Here is an 18369-nt window from a genome sequence, read left to right as displayed (position 1 = left end):
GAATTCTCAAACTTACAAAACTACACCTTGAAGAGTAAGCCCTGCAACAAAATGTTGCAGGATGGAGTGCTCCTGTTTAAGGTTCCAGACTGCTATTTCCTAGATACTCCATTACATTCCTTCACTTCCAGTTTTCTCTCTCTCCCAACCCCCCATCCCCACTAAGTCAGAATTCTGTGAGCACTGGGTCTGCTCAGTCTTCACTGGGCTTTTTCCTTGCCCCACCTCCCCCCCCCCAAAAAATACTTTTTATACTTCTGCAACCTTTTCCCAAGTCTGCTGATATCTCCCTCTTGTGCACAGATGGAGGAGTTTGGGCTACATAAGGATTCACACGCAGAAAACAGGATAGGCAACATGTGTCTGAGATGCCAACTCTGTGTAACTCTTTCCCCCTTTTTAATGTTTTATTAATTGTGACAGTGATTACACACAAAAATAATGCAAGCCAGAATATAAAGGGGAACAATTTTGTGAGTACACTCCAGAATTAAATCTATGAAACATCATAAAACATTTAAATAGAGAACAGAACTAGCACTTATATGTCAGCTGTTCCCTGCAGAATTGCATTTTCCAGGTTTTAATATAACATGATACCCATGACTAAATTCTACATAATGAAGTTGCCAAATTTTAAACATTTTCTTTCAACTGATGCCTTCCTTGCTCATTAGTTTTTTTTAATGATTGCCTTTTTATCAATGCAAAAGTAGTATCCTTAATGCCTTAGAGGCGTTTTGGTAGTTTGTTTCCTTCCACTGTTTGAAATGAAAGATACGTTTGCTAATAGATGTAATTTTTCAGTGGAAGGTAGAAATTTGTATTGTCTTTTAGTACGGTAAAGCTAAAATAGGCTTTTACCACCAGTAAAAAAAACCATTGCAACATTATTTCCAAAATTATGTGGCCAGTATATTAATTACCCTGCTACAAGATGGAACTATATTTGTGAGCACGTTCTGCTAATACTTCTGAGTCTTGGTGGTATGGCACCAATGGTCCTGAAACGACTTTGTACACTCAAGTATGACTGTTGAGGTCAGGAGCATGACATCTTCTGTAAGCTCACTATTTATGTCCTGTGTGCTGCTGATGCTAAATAAGTAAGTGTGGTTGCTGTAGTTGTCGTCCATATCTCATTTTAAACCAAATTGTGATCATGGAGGTATAGTTCAGCCTGCTAATGAGGTCCAAAGGGTAGAGTGAGCTATGTCCACAGCCAAGAGCGGCTGTGGAAACGGGGGTGGGAGTCACCCAGAGTTCCTGCCTCTCTCTTTAACAGCTCTGCAGCAACAAAAGATGATGATGTTGCAGCCACCATTCTTCTCTCATTCTCCTCTTCCACCTAAATATCCTGCTTGCTTTTCTCTCAACATGAAAAATACAGGAGTTAAAGAGTGTTAAGGGCTTAAAATGAACAGGGCTAGACACAGCCTATTCAGATGGGCTTTTACGATCTGGTACGCATGGGTTCAACTCAGTGATAGCCTTTTGTGGTTGCACTGGTGCACCTAATGGGATTGTTCCATTATTGCCCCTCCCTTCTAGCCCTGCCATGCCCCCCCTTTCTCCCATCTGAGCAGTGCAAGGCTTTGTGCAGCTTCAGTATCAGATGCAGCAGCTGCATTGGTGTGACATTTTAGGTATTTTGGTATTTTAGGTATTTTGCTGCCAGTCCAAACTTATGTAGTCTCGTGTGTCTAAACCCACTGACTTTAAGGGTGTTAAAGACTCTTAACTGTGCAGTATCAAGTTGAGCACATGTGCAATCACAAACGGCAGCATTGCCCTTGAAAGATTTAAGACAGTGAAGTTGGGTCTGCAATAATGACATGGTTGCTGCCATCTCCTGGCCAATTTAAGGATCTATTGATAGTGAAATTTGACTCAGCCCCTGCAGCATGACGAATGGATTTATTTAACAATGCTGTTCTAGTCTTGGATTTTTAGGTTTAGGTGATGGTTTATTTATACCTTTTTACTGTCTTTGTCCTTTGCACCTATTCCTTTATATATTTGCCTTGCAGCACAAATTATTAGATTGGGTAGCAACACTATAAAAGATTCTCCATGGTTCTCCAAGCATAAATAAAATACTTAATAAATGACCCATTAAACCACTTTTGATCATGAACAAATAATTAAATCTCTTAATTATTAAAGTGCAATATTAATTAGTATGTTTCTGCTTTTTCAGACCATTAGTAGTAAGCATTACTTGCTGTCATTAATGTAGGATAGCCGAAGTCATGATGCCGCTCCTTTCCAGGCTATATACTGTGTCCAATTCTACCAAGTTCATGGCCTAAAACGTTTGAACAACAGAAGTCAAGTCCAAACCCCTGCTCAGTGGATAGGTTACTTGCATAGGAGACTTAACTATTGCTTGACAGAAGCTGCAATTCCATTAACAAGCAGAATTACTATTGATAGCAGACTACTCAACATATTTGTATGTAACGGTTTCAGAGCTTGGAAAAGTTACTTTTTTGAACTACAACTCCCATCAGCCCAATCCAGTGGCCATGCTGGCTGGGGCTGATGGGAGTTGTAGTTCAAAAAAAGTAACTTTTCCAAGCTCTGCGTTTACTATTACCATATGCAGAAGCAACCTGATGCACACATGTTGAATCCTTAGAACTAAGGTAGGGAGCATGAGATTGTTCGGTACAAGTAAATAATCACTTGCTACCACTTGGTGACAGAACTTTTCTTGGCATGACTTCCCATCCCAAACTGCTTCAAATTCTTGGCTAGGTGAAGGACAACATATTCATCTTGCATGTGGCTTATGGCTGATAGAAACAAGCTGGATTTTACTCTTGCTAATGCCACAAAACGGATCTTATCTTGCCAATGCTTTCCCTCTTACTTAATGCATTACTTTTTTACAGGAGAGCACTCAGAATTCAAGTATCACTATATTTAAATAAATGAAAAATAAGTTTAAAAAAGACAGCAGCAGATGCACTAATGAGCTTTCAGTGCTCCCAAAACTTTATGTAAGATCTATTACGATCCTCTGGGCAAGTGTTTAAAGCTATTTATGTGTTAGACTTTTACACCTCCAATGCAATTACTCAAGTTAGACCTGAAGCAGGACATCACTTGCCAAAAACCATCTCGGCAAATAAGCGATACATAAATTAATCAATCATTATCGTCATGATATATAAAACATATTAAATACATTAAAAACACAATTAATTAGAAACTGAGATATCAACAACTGGTATCTAACAAACAGTCTAAGATGATCCTTAGGAGAAATTCTGCTTATTCCTCTCCATTGTGAAAAGTCCATTCCTATTGTCTGCTTCCTTCCTCATATTCTAGTCTTCTGGCCTTTTTTGGTTCTTCTTCCATTTCTCCCTTTCCTTCCATTCTCCTGATCTATGGAATAAACATCCTGCTCATAAGGATTTCAGCCCTTTGGTTTTCCCCAGGTTCCTTTTTAAATTAGAAACACTCAGATAAGGGCTATCTAAGGGTCGGAACTGTACAGAAAGCCTAATTAGTTACTAGATGTCTAAAATCACAGTCAGTATTAAAGTTACAAAGCTGGACACAAAGATGGCACTAGGAAGGAGGATACTTCCTACAGCAACAACTAGCTCACCTCACCAATTCTCCACCCCCACCCCAGTTGCTAGACTGGTTTCCTGAATATACATATACATTTTAACCAAATCATAAACTTGAAATCACAATAGGGTTGCAGTCCTAAGCTTCAGATGAAATATGTTTTGGATGGAAACAATATATGTGACATATTCTGTTATTTCTCTTTCAGAAATCTAACAATTCACTTTGCCCTTTTGGTGCCCTCCTCAGTAAATATGATGTTAAATACATATGGAGCCAAAGACTCGATGGGAAAAAAGATGACAAATGAAGACAAATCATGGGAGAAGCAAGTGAATCTGCTTTGGGTCACCTGGACAGATCATGAGCCATTTGATTCTGTGGAAGGGAAACAATAAGAACTCTCCTTGGTTGTGCAACTGCACTGAAAATGGCTGCAGCCTTATACAAAACTATTTTAGAATGTAAAGAGATGAGATAAATGTTAAGAGGTTTCCTTACGCCAAGCAGTGATCATCAGGCAGCCAAGAGAGAACGTCAACAAACCAAACACAAATTCAGAATGGAAGGCTACAACAGCAAAAGCAGCAAAGGATTATGCTTAGTGTAGGCCAGAGATGTAAGGCCTGTGGCTCTTCAGATATTGTTGGACTACAATTCTTATCATCCCTGACCAATGGCCATGCTGGCTGGCTGGAGTTGAACAACATCTGGTTCCCCTTTTCTGGTCTAGGCAGATGTCAGAATGCACCCAAATGCAAATTGCTTACCAGCATTACATGATTTACCCAGCACTGAACGTTTTTTAATGCCATTTCAGATTGATTTGCTGCAGATCTTCAGGCACTGCTCTCCATTCATGAATGCTATTTGTTTTGTGAAAGCAGGATAACCATATTCTCTGAAAACTTGAGAGAGTCATCAATTATCCAGTCTTTAGGAATTAAGGGGAGGCAGTATTCTGTAACCTTGGGAGATGGGATTGCTTCAACTCCATTGCTGTAAGTTCCTTTTCTCCACACTCCAATTGTTTTTGGTTTTCGTTTCACCAGGCCTTTGTATAACTTCCATTGTAGATCCTTCAGGCTGTCAAAAGTTACATAGTCTGTTTCTTTAAAAAAAGAGAAAAGAACATCAGATGCAAACATTGTTCTTTTATTTTACTAAAAGGTGATGGTGGGAGGAGGAGAGGCATGGCAGAATTTTTTTAAAAAACTCTGAACCCTAAGAGTTAAAAAACAACTCAATGAGAACTGAACATGCTCAGTAGTCATGGGATACTGAATGTCTATTGGAAAACAAAAACAGATTTTTGGGGGGGAGAGTGGAATGACTTCAGCCCTTCACAGCTTGTTACCCTGGAGTACCCTGGACATGGCTGGTTAACTGAACCCTAGAATAGGACCACAACTGTTAGGGAGAGATAATACACTGCATCATTTTGTTGCAGCTCCCACTTGTCCTACTACTACTGCTGCTGCTGCTACTATTACCACCACCACCACCACCACTACTAATTATATGTTTATATGTTAATCTGCTGCCCGATTAATCAGTGGCATCTTTACAGCTGCTTAATTTATATGTAAATCTTTAGTCCAGTCAGCTAAACATTGCACTGTAGTTAAGAAGCATATCTTGCATTAATCAGATCAGCTATTAGCTACAAAGCATCAGTGAAGTATTTCATTCTTAAATGTCCTTGATATGCGCTTGAAGACATGTGCCTACAGATCAAGGAGGGTCTGTGGCTCTTCAAATGTTGCTGTACTACCGCTCTCATCATCCCTGATCATTGGCCATGCTAGCTGGGCTCATGGCAGTTGGAACCCAACAAATATCTGGAAAGCCACAGGTTCCCTACCCCTACCATACACAACATTTGAAAAACAAACTTGAACGATGATTAGGAACTACTGTGGGGAAGCAGGAGCACCTGTTCTGAGTGCAGCATGTACAGGGGTACAAATCTAGAATGAAAAGTAATTTATAATACCAATTGTTATTAAATTAATATTAAGCTATGCAATATATCCTTTTCAGTATGAAATAATTTCAGTACACTTTCAAGATAGTCAGTGAAGAGCCAGGTATCAGTTTGTTCAAAGGTTTAGTGAGGACTACAAGCTAGGCACAGTGGTCGCTGCAACTTGCGTCTGAAGCCCAATGCAGTAAAGCACATTTGCCATTAAATGCTGCCTTTGTGCAGGAGCAGTCTGAGTAGAGAGAACTTTGAATTTCATTAGTGGTATCCTTAAGAGACCATACTGATTTTGAACTTGCCCCTGGTTCTGTAGGAGAATTAGTGACCTGCTCATAATATGAAGACAATCTGTAATAGAGCAATCCAACTCCACCCCACCCCCTGAGCCAAAGGAAACCCCCAAAATGGAGTGTTCTGAGGGGAGGAGTGAGGCTGAGATAGCCCAGGATCTGGTGGATCTTGAGCAGTCTCACTGCGGTCATGCAATAGCACTGGGCCTGAATACAGTCTGATTGTCCTGCCCCTCTTCTGCTATTATGAATGACAGGACTGCAGATACGGTGATCACACAAACTGATCACCGGGCCAGAAAACACCCTCAACAACCCACCTTGTGGTGCTTTCTTCATGGTAGCAACCATATCCAAATAGTTTTGAAAGTCCATCCCATGACCATGAACCAATATTATAATAATATTTATGCTCTGAACTAAAGCTTTAACATCCACTTTGTGTTTGCTAAGAGCCCTAACTCTTTCATTTGTCAGCCATGAACTATTTAAGCTTCTATACTTTCACTTAATCTCACTAATTTGGCTGGGCTGTGAGTTGTACTGGATCGGAGGAGTGCCCCTCATTCCTATTTGCGTTTGAGTACAATTTTCTAACCTCGAACTGGTTGTAGTTTAGGAATGGGTAGTTTCACTGGTGCAGGCTGAGATGGTGGTTTCTTCTTTCCCTGATTCAGTGTAAAATACTGTATTCTGCACAATATCTCTCCTGAAAGACATTGTGTTTGGATAGTGGAAACCGGCAAAGAAATGAAGCTCTTGATTAAAACCAGATAAGGAAGCAAGTGTGCGGGTGGCAGTTCTCCAAGACCATGTTTCTGTTGCACTCTAAAAATAACACTTTCGCTTTTTGACACAGACTGATGTTTGGAAAGCACAGGTGTGGAGGCATCTTTGGAATACACAGGTATGCAGGTGTCTTTGCCTTCTCGTGAGTCCTTAGCCAAATCAGGATCCTGTGACCCCTCCTTAGCCGGATCAAGATCCCATGAGTCCTCCTTGGCTGAATCATGATCCCGTGAGCCCTCCTTGGCCAAATCACGATCCCGTGAGCCCTCCTTGGCCAAATCACGATCCCGTGAGCCCTCCTTGGCCAAATCACGATCCCGTGAGCCCTCCTTAGCAGAATCACGATCCTGTGAGCCCTCCTTAGCAGAATCACGGTCCTGTGAGCCCTCCTTAGCGAAATCACGGTCCTGTGAGCCCTCCTTAGCAGAATCACGGCCCTGTGAGCCCTCCTTAGCGGAATCACGGTCCTGTGAGCCCTCCTTAGCGGAATCACGATCCTGTGAGCTCTCCTTAGAGGAATCACGGTCCTGTGAGCCCTCCTTAGCGGAAACACGATCCTGAGAGCCCTCCTTAGCGGAATCACGATCCTGTGAGCTCTCCTTAGCGGAATCACGATCCTGTGAGCCGTCCTTAGCGGAATCACGATCCTGTGAGCTCTCCTTAGAGGAATCAAGATCCTGTGAGCTCTCCTTAGCGGAATCACGATCCTGTGAGCTCTCCTTAGAGGAATCAAGATCCTGTGAGCTCTCCTTAGCGGAATCACGATCCTGTGAGCTCTCCTTAGAGGAATCACGATCCTGTGAGCTCTCCTTAGAGGAATCATGATCCTGTGAGCTCTCCTTAGCAGAATCACGATCCTGTGAGCCCTCCTTAGCAGAATCACGATCCTGTGAGCCCTCCTTAGAGGAATCATGATCCTGTGGGCCTTCCTTAGCAGAATCAGGAGCCTGTGAGCCCTCCTTAGCTGAATCAGGAGCCTGTGAATCAGGATCCCATGAATCCTCTTTAGCTGAATTAGGATCCTGTGAGTCAGCCAAATTAGAATCCTGTGAATCAGGATCCCATGAATCAGTGGAATTAGGATCCTGTGAGTCTTCCTTAGAGGAATCAGGATCCTGTGAGTCTTTAGCCAAATCAAGATCCTGTGAGCCTTTAGCCAAATCAGGATCTTGTGAGTCTTTAGTCAAATCAGGATCCTGTGAATCTTTAGCCAAGTCAGGATATTGTGAACCTTTAGCCAAATCAGGATCTTGTGAACCTTTAGCCAAATTAGGATCTTGTGAGTCTTTAGCCAAGTCAGGATATTGTGAATCTTTAGCTGAATCAGGATTCCATGGATCTTTAGCTGAATCAGGTTCCTGTGAGCCTTTAGCAGAATCAAGATCTTCCTTTACAACAGTCTCTTTCTGAGGTGAGCTGAGGCCGAGGTGATCGGGTTTCTTGCCCTTCAGGAGTATGTCATCATCACATTCTCCAATCTTCCTAAAAGATTTTGTGATTGAGCGGATAGCATGGAAAAGGGTTGCATGAGACTCTCTAAAAGCCAGTCCATCAAAAAAATTTGCCTGCCCTTGTTTAATGCTTTCAGAGGTAAGTACCAATTCTGACACCTGCAGAAAAAAGATGCAATGCCCTTATATCAAGAAACACTTTTGTCATTTTAAAAAAATATTTCTAACACATCTTTTGATCTATGGATACCACAAGCCTGTTAACAACAGTGACTGGAAATAATAAAGCCAAAAATCAATGAACCTTAATAAGCACGTAGCACAGCAACACACAATGCAACAAACTTAGATACATCAGCAACTGTAATCTCTCAGTGAGCCACAGAATCCCTTTGAAAAAGAACTCCACCTTAGCTTGCAACCTAAAGGAAGGGATGGGAGTTCCACAATTCTGGTGCCACTCTTAAAAAGTCTCTGTCCAGTAAAGTCACCCACCATTCATCGGATAGTGGGGCCATGTAGAGCAAGGCTTCCATGGAAGTTCTCAATAAACAGGTATGTTTACGTGGAAGAGGCAGTCCTTAAGGGCAGGGGTAAGCCTCCAGATGTTGCTGAACAACAGTTTCCACCATCCTTGATCATTGGTCACACTGGGCTGGGGCTCATGGGAGTTGTAGTTCAGCACCATCTGAAGGGCTACAGATTATCTGTCCCTGCATTAAGGTATCCCAGACCATTAAGGGTTTAGCTCATTACTTCTTTCTGTGGGTTTAATGACAAGAAAGAAAGAGAACAAATGGAGGCTTGTAACAATATGGAGTGCTTTTGTTCAAGGTTCCAGCAACTCCATTTTAAATCCCCTCCTAATTTTCGTTTTTTTCTCCAACAGTATTCTATGCCCACTGAGCATGCTCAGTCCTCACTGGCCTGGTGGGTTTGTCTCTCCAGTTTTGGGTTTGGGGGTATGTGTATGTGTGTACACATTGGTGCACATTCCCAACTTCATTAAGATTTTGGGTTTCTCCAATGATTTCTATGGGCACCCCTCACTTCTGTCTCTGTTGACATTTAAAAATAGCTTCACCGTGCAAACTGTTCAATGACCGGTCCAAAGAAAGAGACGCTTTTATATCTATGTGGCTCTTACTTCACCTTCCTTTTCTAGCCACTCCCTTCCACCCAATTTACAGTTTTCCCTCCCATAATCAATAAACATTCTGTGGCCACTAAATCCTCATTGGGCTGTTTTGGGGGGTTCCCCAACCTCTTTATTTTTTCCCCTACAGATTTGTTGGTTAAAGCCTCAGGTTGCCTTGAGTCTGTTGATACTTCCCTCATGTATGTGTGATTTACATTTGTACTGTATAACCACCCAGAGACCTGGGGCCCCTCCAGACTGGTGTGTTTTGGGGGTATATTCTACAACTTGTCACTGACACAATCATAGTGGACTAATTGTGATACAGGCATCATCCTGCTTTATTAGTTGTTCTGCAATGTTTCCCCAGTGTTATTGCATTATTGTGGTCTGGAAGGACACACTTGCACTACAGCACAACAAAAGTGGGACAAACCTCCTCCCCCACTGCCCCATTTGTGATATAAAAAGTTACAGAATTTCAGCAGAAAGTTACAGGATATGCACTGATTGGAAATGAAGCAGCATAACCACCCCGAAACTTGCAGGCACCAACAGTATTGAAGCAGAATCACGTATACTCTCTCCCCCCAGTCCACACATACAAACACAGCACAAATCAATGAAAATCACATCTGGAAGGGTCCAAAAATCAAAAAGAGAGGGACCAATACACATCAGTGAAGGACTTCTGCCTTTTTAGCATTGTCTTTTAGCATATCACAGTCCTATGTCATACTTTTTTAAAAAAACTAGGCTTCCTATACCTTCCTGATGTGCATGACGGAGACCTGGCTGGATGAGGCCTCAGCTCCTGTACTTGAGGCCATGTGTCCAGCCAGTTTCCAGTATGCGCAGCAGCCGAGGACTGGTAGGCGGGGAGGGGGAGTGGCTTGTCATCTATCAGGGGTCCTTGCTCTTTGCCAGACCCCCCCTCCACGAGACCAAGTTTGATGATTGCATGTACTGGAGGTTGGGCCCTAAGGGCAGTTTAGGGATTCTACTTGTGTACCTCCCACCCCGCTGCACAGCTGACTCCCTGACCGAGGTGCTAGAGGTTGTCTCGGGCGTGCGGGTCCTTTCCCCCAACCTTTTGGTTTTGGGGGACTTTAACCTGCATGCCGAGGCAGCTCTCATAGGAGCCCCTCGGGATTTCATGGAAACCATGGCTTCCTGGGAACTGCACCTTAGTAATTCTGGGCCCACCCATGTAGCCGGTCATGCTCTCGACCTTGTATTTGCCTCGGGAGGGGGAGGAAGTGATCTGAAAATGGGGGCTGTTTCTTCGAACCCCATGTCATGGTCAGATCACTATCTGGTGAACATGGACCTCTCATTGCCGCACACCCTCCGCAGGGGACAGGGACCTATTAGAATGGTCCACCCCAGACGCCTGATGGAGCCAAAAGGATTCCTGAATGCGCTGGGAGATTTGGAGCCGTCAGAAGGTCGCCCGGTCGAAACCCTGGTGACAGAGTGGAATAGGGAGATCACCGGGGCAGTAGACCGGGTGGCTCTGAAACGTCCTCTCCCCCTGAATAGAACTCAGATCGCACCCTGGTATACACCACGTTTGCGGGGTCTGAGGCAGGAGGTGAGACGACTAGAACGCCAGTGGCGGAAATCTCGTTCCGAAAATGATCGGACACTGGTTAGAGCAGCAATAGCGGCCTACCAAGTGGCAACAAAGGCAGCAAAGAGGGATTTCTTTGCTGCCTCTATTGCATCCACAGAGTGTTGTCCCAGGAGGTTGTTCCAAGTGGTCCGAAGCCTGGTCGGTCCAGTTGCGCAGGAACCCATGGAACACTCTAAAGCCTCCTGTGACGCACTTGCAAAACACTTTGCCGATAAAATCGATCGCCTGAAGAGCACGATTCCGTACGCCGTGGATACAGGAAGCGGGCCAGAGACGGCCAGTTGCATTCCGGTCCGGTGGGATCGGTTTCAGCCTCTTCCCTCTGAGGAAGTGGACAAGGTGCTCTCTACTGTGAGACTGACCACCTGTTTGTTTGATCCTTGCCCCACGTGGCTCATTCTGGGCTGCAAAGAGAGACTGAGCGAAGGGATCAAGGCGGTGGTAAATGCTTCCTTGGAAGAGGGTGCACTGCCATCTGCCCTCAAGGAGGTGGTAATAAAGCCCATCTTGAAAAAGTCCTCCTTGGATCCCCAAGAATTGAACAACTTTTGCCCAGTCTCCAATTTACCGTTTTTGGGCAAGGTGATCGAACGAGTGGTGGCCAAACAGTTACAGACACACTTGGAGGAAGCAGATTATTTAGATCCTTTCCAATCGGGCTTCAGGACTGGACATGGAACTGAAACAGCCTTGGTCGCTCTGGTGGATGATTTGAGGAGGGCACTGGATAGGGGAGAATACTCATTCCTTGTCCTCCTGGATCTCTCAGCGGCTTTCGATACCGTTGACCACGGTATCCTCTTGGATCGCCTGGAGGGAATGGGAATAGGGGGCACTGTTTTACGGTGGTTCCGTTCCTATCTCTCAGACAGGCACCAACGGGTAGCATTGGGAGATGAGGTTCCAGACCCTTGGCCTCGTAATTGTGGTGTGCCACAGGGTTCTATCCTCTCTCCAATGCTGTTTAACATCTATGTAAAGCCGCTGGGGGCCATCATCAGGAGATTTGGGTTGCAGTGCCACCAATATGCGGATGACACTCAGCTCTATCTCTCATTTAAGTCCTCACCGGAGTTGGCTGTGGATACTATTTCCAAGTGCCTGGAGTCCGTAAGTGAATGGATGGGAGGTAACAGGCTGAAACTAAACCCCGACAAGACCGAGGTACTGCTTGTGGGAGACAAGAGAAGGCTAGGAGATATTGACCTGGTGTTGAATAGGGTAAGATTGCCCCTGAAGGACCAGGTTCGCAGCCTCGGGGTCATTCTTGACTCCCAGCTGTCTATGGAGGCTCAGGCTTCGGCACTGAGCCGGGCAGCTTGGTATCAATTACATCTGATACAGAGGCTGCGACCCTACCTTCCTGTCCATCTGCTCCCACGAGTAGTACATGCCCTGGTCTCCTCTCGCTTAGACTACTGTAATGCACTCTACATTGGGCTACCCTTGAAGACGGTCCGGAAATTACAGCTGGTACAGAATGCGGCGGCACGGTTGCTTAAGGACAGCCGCCGCCGTGATCATATCACCCCAGGGCTAGAAGATCTGCACTGGTTACCAGTTGTTTACAGAGCCCAATTCAAGGCGTTGGTGTTAACCTTTAAAGCCCTACACGGTTTCGGTCCAGTTTATCTAATGGAACGCCTCCAGCATCACCAAATAGGCCGCCTGACGAGATCAGCCTCACAAGACCTTCTCTCGGTCCCACCAGTTAGAACAGCTAGGCTGGTGCAGACCAGAGAGAGGGCATTCTCGATTGTGGCTCCCACCCTCTGGAACTCTCTGCCATATGATCTTCGGCATACCCCCTCCCTGGTAGGTTTCCGCCAAAGATTGAAAACTTGGCTGTTTCAGCGGGCATATAGGATTCCTGGGTAATTTTAGTTTTATAGCGTACAGATGTGGGTGGGTTTGATAATTAAAAGACTGATGTTATAATTGTATTTATATGTGTATTTAATTTTATGTACACCGCCTAGAGTGGCCGTTCATTCGGCCAGATAGGAGGCCTAACAATAAAATTTTATTATTATTTTATTATTATTATTATTATTCCTACAGATCAGTTACAAAATAAAGCATTTGCTTCAGGGGTTCCCATCATGCTGTCCTACCATTTTAGTTTTAAACTGGAAACGTGTAAACAAGGAAACGGCAGTGCTAAGATCGATGTATCTGTGGCAAGTAGGATTGCAACATAAAGTGTAAATCAGCCTTATATATTATACTGTTCCAGATAGAAAAAAACCATGCTCACATAGAGATCAACTATCCAGAAGAAACCTGTTCTGGAAATGTCACTTTACATTAGAAACCTTGTGATAACATTGTTATTTTATCAAGTGAAAAGCATCTAAGCCAAGAGTGAGGAAACAGCACCCCCCCCCATGTTGCTGGACTACAATTCCCATCATCCATGACCATTGGCCTTGCTGGCTGGTCAAACCAATTTCTTTCTCTTTCAGAAAACAAAAGCATAAAAAAGAGAAGATAGAAGATGTAGAAAATATTGCAGAATTGACTTGTCACTTTTTTATTGTGAATCACTCACCCTGCAGCTGCTCACAGCTGATTCATCATCTCTGGCTGGACTCATTCCAGCTGCCCGATGCTGAAAAACAAAACAACTGAGTTCTGGAGGGCAGAAATCTTGAAACAACAGCCTTTGGAAAAGTTGTAGGACAGGGCTCTCCACTTTCACCTTTTTAATTTAATAAATGCATAGAGGGTGGCTAGCTAACATAGTTTGATTAAACCCAAATATATATGATGTTGAGGTGAAGAATCAATCATGTCTGGGAGCTTACACATTTTCCCCCAGTGACCAAGAACATCAGTACCTTGGTTAAATGAGTTCTTCCAGTATTTGGGGGAAATAGCTACACTTAAGATCAACCAAGCAAAAATGGAGCTATTACAAATGAATATCTTTCTAGTAACTAAGGATGCAATCCAAACTCCAACTGGGCAGTGTCAGGGCTTAACAGAGGGGTGGGTCACTACCACATCTGCAGCCCTGCCACTCATGCTGGCTGGGGTGGAAGGGGGGGAGGCAAATTACTGCACCAGCCTTGAATTGGCACAGCGATCAGTCCTGCATCACTCCATGGGTGGAGCCAGGTGGAGACCACCTGGGCTGGGCTGAGGGACACCTCTGCCCAATCCAGCCCCCCCCCAAAAAGGGGTTTCAATTACAGTGTAAGGCAGTAACCTCAAGTTGTTACAAGATAAGATGGAAGATATGGGACAATAAGAAACTCCCAGAATTAGTGATTGTTTTACTTCTGTGTATTGTTAGGCTCTTGTATTAATTGGTGTTTGCTAGGATTTTTTTATTTATTATAAAATTTAAGCCCTGCCCTTCACCACAATCATGATCTTAGGGCAGCTACAACAATATAGAATGCTGTAAAATATAGCCAAATTGATCATTATGATTGGTATTTAAATAAAAAAAACTTACAAACTTCTTTTTCAAAGAATCAGTAATCATTCTCTCCCTTAGCCCTTAATGGTACAATCTTTAATTTAGTATTTCATAGAATCATAGAGTTGGAAGGGGCCTATAAGGCCATCGAGTCCAACCCCTTGCTCAATGCAGGAATCCAAGTTAAAGCATACCCAACAGGTGGCTGTCCAGCTGCCTCTTGAATGCCTCCAGTGTTGCAGAGCCCACCACCTCCCTAGGTAATTGGTTCCATTGCCGTACTATTCTAACAGTTATAAAGTTTGTCCTGATGTTCAGTTGAAATCTGGCTTCCTGCAACTTGAGACGATTATTCTGTGTCCTGCACTCTGGGATGATTGAGAAGAGATCCTGGCCCTCCTGTGTGGTAACCTTTCAAGTACTTGAACAGTGCTATCATATCTCCCCTCAGTCTTCTCTTCTCGAAGGTAACCATGCCCAGCTCTTTCAGTCTCTCCTCATTAGGCTTTGTTTCCAGTCCCCTGATTATCCTCGTTGCCCTCCTCTGAACCTGTTCCAGTTTGTTGGCATCCTTCTTAAAGTGTGGTGTCCAGAACTGGACGCAGTACTCAAGATGAGGCCTAACTACTGCCAAATAGAGGGGAACCAATACTTCACATGATTTGGAAACTATACTTCTGTTAATGCAGTCTAAAATAGCATTTGCCTTTTTTGCAGCCATATCTATTAGCTCATGTTCAGCTTGTGATCAACAATCCCAAGATCCTTCTCGCATGTAGTATTGCTGAGCCAAGTATCCCCCATCTTATAACTGTGCACTTGGTTTCTTTTTCCTAGGTGTAGAACTTTGCACTTACCCCTGTTAAATTTCATCTGTTTTCAGCCCAATGTTCTAGCCTATCAAGATCCCTTTGAATTTTGTTTCTGTCTTCCAAGGTATTAGCTATCCCTCCCAATTTTGCATCATCTGCAAATTTGATAAGCATTCCTTGTACTTCCTCATCCAAGTCATTAATGAAAATTTTGAAGAGCACTGGGTCCAGGTACTGAGCCCTGCAGTATTCTGCTCATTACCTCCCTCCACTTGAGAAGGAACCATTGATAAGCACTCTTTGAGTACAATTCTGTAGCCAACTGTAGATCCGCCTAATAGTTGTTCCATCCAGCCCACATTTAGCTAACTTGCTAATCAGAATATCATGGGGCACTTTGTCAAAAGCTTTGCTGAAGTTGAGATATATTATGTCCACAGCATTCCCACACTCTCCCAGGGAGGTTACCCGATCAAAAAACGAGATAAAATTTGTCTGGCAGGATTTATTCTTGATAAATCCATGTTGTCTTCTAGTAATCATTGCATTGTTTTCAAGGTGCTTACAGAATGATTGCTTTATTATCTGCTCCAGAATTTTCCCAAGGATCGATGTCAGGTTGACTGGTCTGTAGTTCCCAGGTTCCTCCTTTTTGAAGTTTGGGACCACATTACCCTCCTCAAATTGTCCGGCACTTCACCTATCCTCCATGATTTCGCAAAAATAATAGACGGTGGTTCCGAGAGTTCTTCAGCCAGTTCCTTTAATACTCTAGGATACAGTTCATCGGGCCGTGGAGATTTGAACTCGTTCAGAGTGATAAGGCATTTCTTGACCATTTCTCTATCAGTCTCAAGCTGCAATCCTGCCACTTCAACTTCAAGTTTGCCAGGAGGGTCACAGACCCCCTTTTGGGAGAAGACTGAGCCAAAGTAGGAATTGAGCACTTCTGTCTTTTCTTTGTCAACTGTTATCATTTTGCAATCTCCACTGAGTAGCTGTGCCACCATTTCTTTTCTCTGTCTTTTACTAGGGACATACCTGAAGAAAGCTTTTTTGTTGCTTTTAGCATCTCTTGCTAGCCTCAGCTCATTCTCAGCTTTAGCCTTCCTGACACCATCCCGGCAATTCCGTGATACCTGCCTGTACTCTTCCTTTGTGGCCTGGCCTTCCTTCCACTTCCTGTATGTGTCTTTTTTTGTTTTCAGGTCATCTCTAAGTTTTCTGTGAAACCACATTGGCTTCTACTGTCTTCCCTTTTTTTCCTTGATGGAACGGTTTGCCATTGTGCTTTTAGAATTTCCTTTTTTAAAAACTCCCACCCATCTTAGATTCATTTGTTTCATTAGGGTCACTTGCCATGAAAGCTTACTTGCCATTGTTCTGAGTTTATTAAAATCGGCTTTCCTGAAGTCCAGGGTATGGGTATGACTACTCTCAGCTTTTGCTTCCTTTAAAACTAAGAAGTCTAGTACAGCATGGTTACTTTCTCCCAGAGTTCCCAGAACTGCCACTTCATCCACTGTCATCTTTGTTGGAGAAAATTATCTCCAACACAAGTCAGGAATTTCTTGGAGGGGCCGTATTTGGCAGAATTTGTCTCTCAACAGATATCGGGTTAATTGAAGTTCCTATTACAACTATATTATGCCTTCTTGAAACATTGGCAATTTGCTTTGCAAAAGTTTAATCTTTGTCTTCTCCTTGATTGGGTGGTCAGTAGTAGAGTCTAGCCATCATGTTCCTTGTATTCCTTGCCCCGTTAATTTTAATCCAGGTACTCTCGGTGGAGCTACCAAGATCCTCCTCCTGTATTTCTGCGCAGGGATATATATTTTTAACATAGAGTGCGACTCCGCCTTCCTTTCTATTCCTTCTGTTCTTTTTGAACTTTCAGTCACTGTGTTCCAGTCATGGGAGTCATCCCACCAAGTTTCAGTTATATTTATCAAGTGGTATCTACTCTCCTATTTTAAGAGTTTAAGTTCGTCCCATTTGTTTCCCATACTCTGGGCGTTAGTATACAGACATCGAAGACCATGTGATTTACAGCCTGGCTTCCTTCCTACATTTTTATGAAGACTATTACTGGATCCCATTAGAGCTGTTCTCTCAGTTCCTCTTACTGTGTACAAGCCTTTCTTAGTCGTTACCACCAAGCTTACGTCTCCCTCCCCCTTAGGATTCAGTTTAAAGCTCTCCTGATGAATTTCTCCATGCTGTGGCCAAATACATTCTTCCCAGTCTTTGTGAGATGCAACCCATCACTTGCCAGCAGTCCATGTTCCAGGAAACATGGCTGTGGTCCCAGAATCCAAATCTCTCATGTAGGAACCACCTTCGCAGCCAGTCATTCACCTGGAGTATTTTTCTTTCTCTTTCTACTTCTCTTCTAAGTACTGGAAGGATGGACGAGAAAACTATCTGGGCCCCAAAGCTCTTGGGTTTCTTTCCTAGAGCTTCAAAGTCTGATGCAATTTCTCTGTAGCTCCGCTTGGCAGCATTTTTCGTTGCCACATGGATGAGAAGAAAGGGATATCTGTCAGTGAGCTTTATGAGCGATGGCAACCATTCCGTCACATCTCCAATCCATTCTCCAGGGAGGCAGCATACCTGGCAAGTCCATGGATCTTCTCAGCATACTTGGGTGTCAATCCCATGCAGTAGGAAGTCTTCCATGACTACTACTCTTTTCTTCTTCTTGTTGTGGGGCGTGGTTTCATTGTCCCTGCTTTGTCCTGTCCTCCTTCAGGGTAAATATGAGACTGGTACGTGGGATGTATTTAAATACTTTGGTTCTGATTTATTTCCAGAAAAGTGTTTTTTTAAGCTTTTAAAAGAAAAGACTGAAAAGCGAAAAGGATAGATAGATAGATAGATAGATAGATAGATAGATAGATAGATAGATAGATAGATAGATAGATAGATAGATAGATAGATAGATAGATAGATAGATAGATAGATAGATAGATAGATAGATAGATAGATAGATAGATAGATAGATAGATAGATAGATAGATAGATAGATAGGGTGGAAAAGACTGCAGAATTGCTATCACTTTTTCACTGTGAATCACTCACTCTGTAGCTGAAGGGAAATAACTTATTCTTCTCCTCATCCTCTGTTGCCTCGTCATCTTTGGCTTGACTCATCATGGCTGCTCTTTACCGACAAAGCAAAAAAACTCAGTTCTGGGAAAAAAGACAAAGAAGGATATGGGGCATTTCAAATATTAATCAGCCTAATTGTGGCA

At 43.4% G+C, this 18369-nt stretch overlaps 1 protein-coding gene across 2 annotated transcripts in view; it reads right to left on the bottom strand.

Annotated features, from left to right (window-relative positions):
* Positions 1 to 399: 399 nt before the first annotated feature.
* The window catches only part of LOC133384877 (protein starmaker-like), a 22009-nt gene continuing 4039 nt past the window's right edge, over positions 400 to 18369 (bottom strand). For both annotated transcript variants that reach the window (XM_061626718.1, XM_061626728.1), the window contains exons 2-5: positions 18197 to 18307; positions 13428 to 13487; positions 6461 to 8261; positions 400 to 4699 (exon numbers count right to left, since the gene is read on the bottom strand). In XM_061626718.1, the coding sequence (XP_061482702.1) occupies positions 4455 to 4699; positions 6461 to 8261; positions 13428 to 13487; positions 18197 to 18271 (2181 nt within the window). In that variant the 5' untranslated portion in view covers positions 18272 to 18307 and the 3' untranslated portion in view covers positions 400 to 4454. The remainder of the gene's footprint in view (positions 4700 to 6460; positions 8262 to 13427; positions 13488 to 18196; positions 18308 to 18369) is intronic.

Source organism: Rhineura floridana, chromosome 1 (genome assembly GCF_030035675.1).
Source record: "Rhineura floridana isolate rRhiFlo1 chromosome 1, rRhiFlo1.hap2, whole genome shotgun sequence".
NCBI lineage: Eukaryota > Metazoa > Chordata > Lepidosauria > Squamata > Rhineuridae > Rhineura > Rhineura floridana.
The sequence above is the reverse complement of the archived record's forward strand: the minus strand, read 5'-3'. Positions and strand labels throughout refer to the sequence as shown.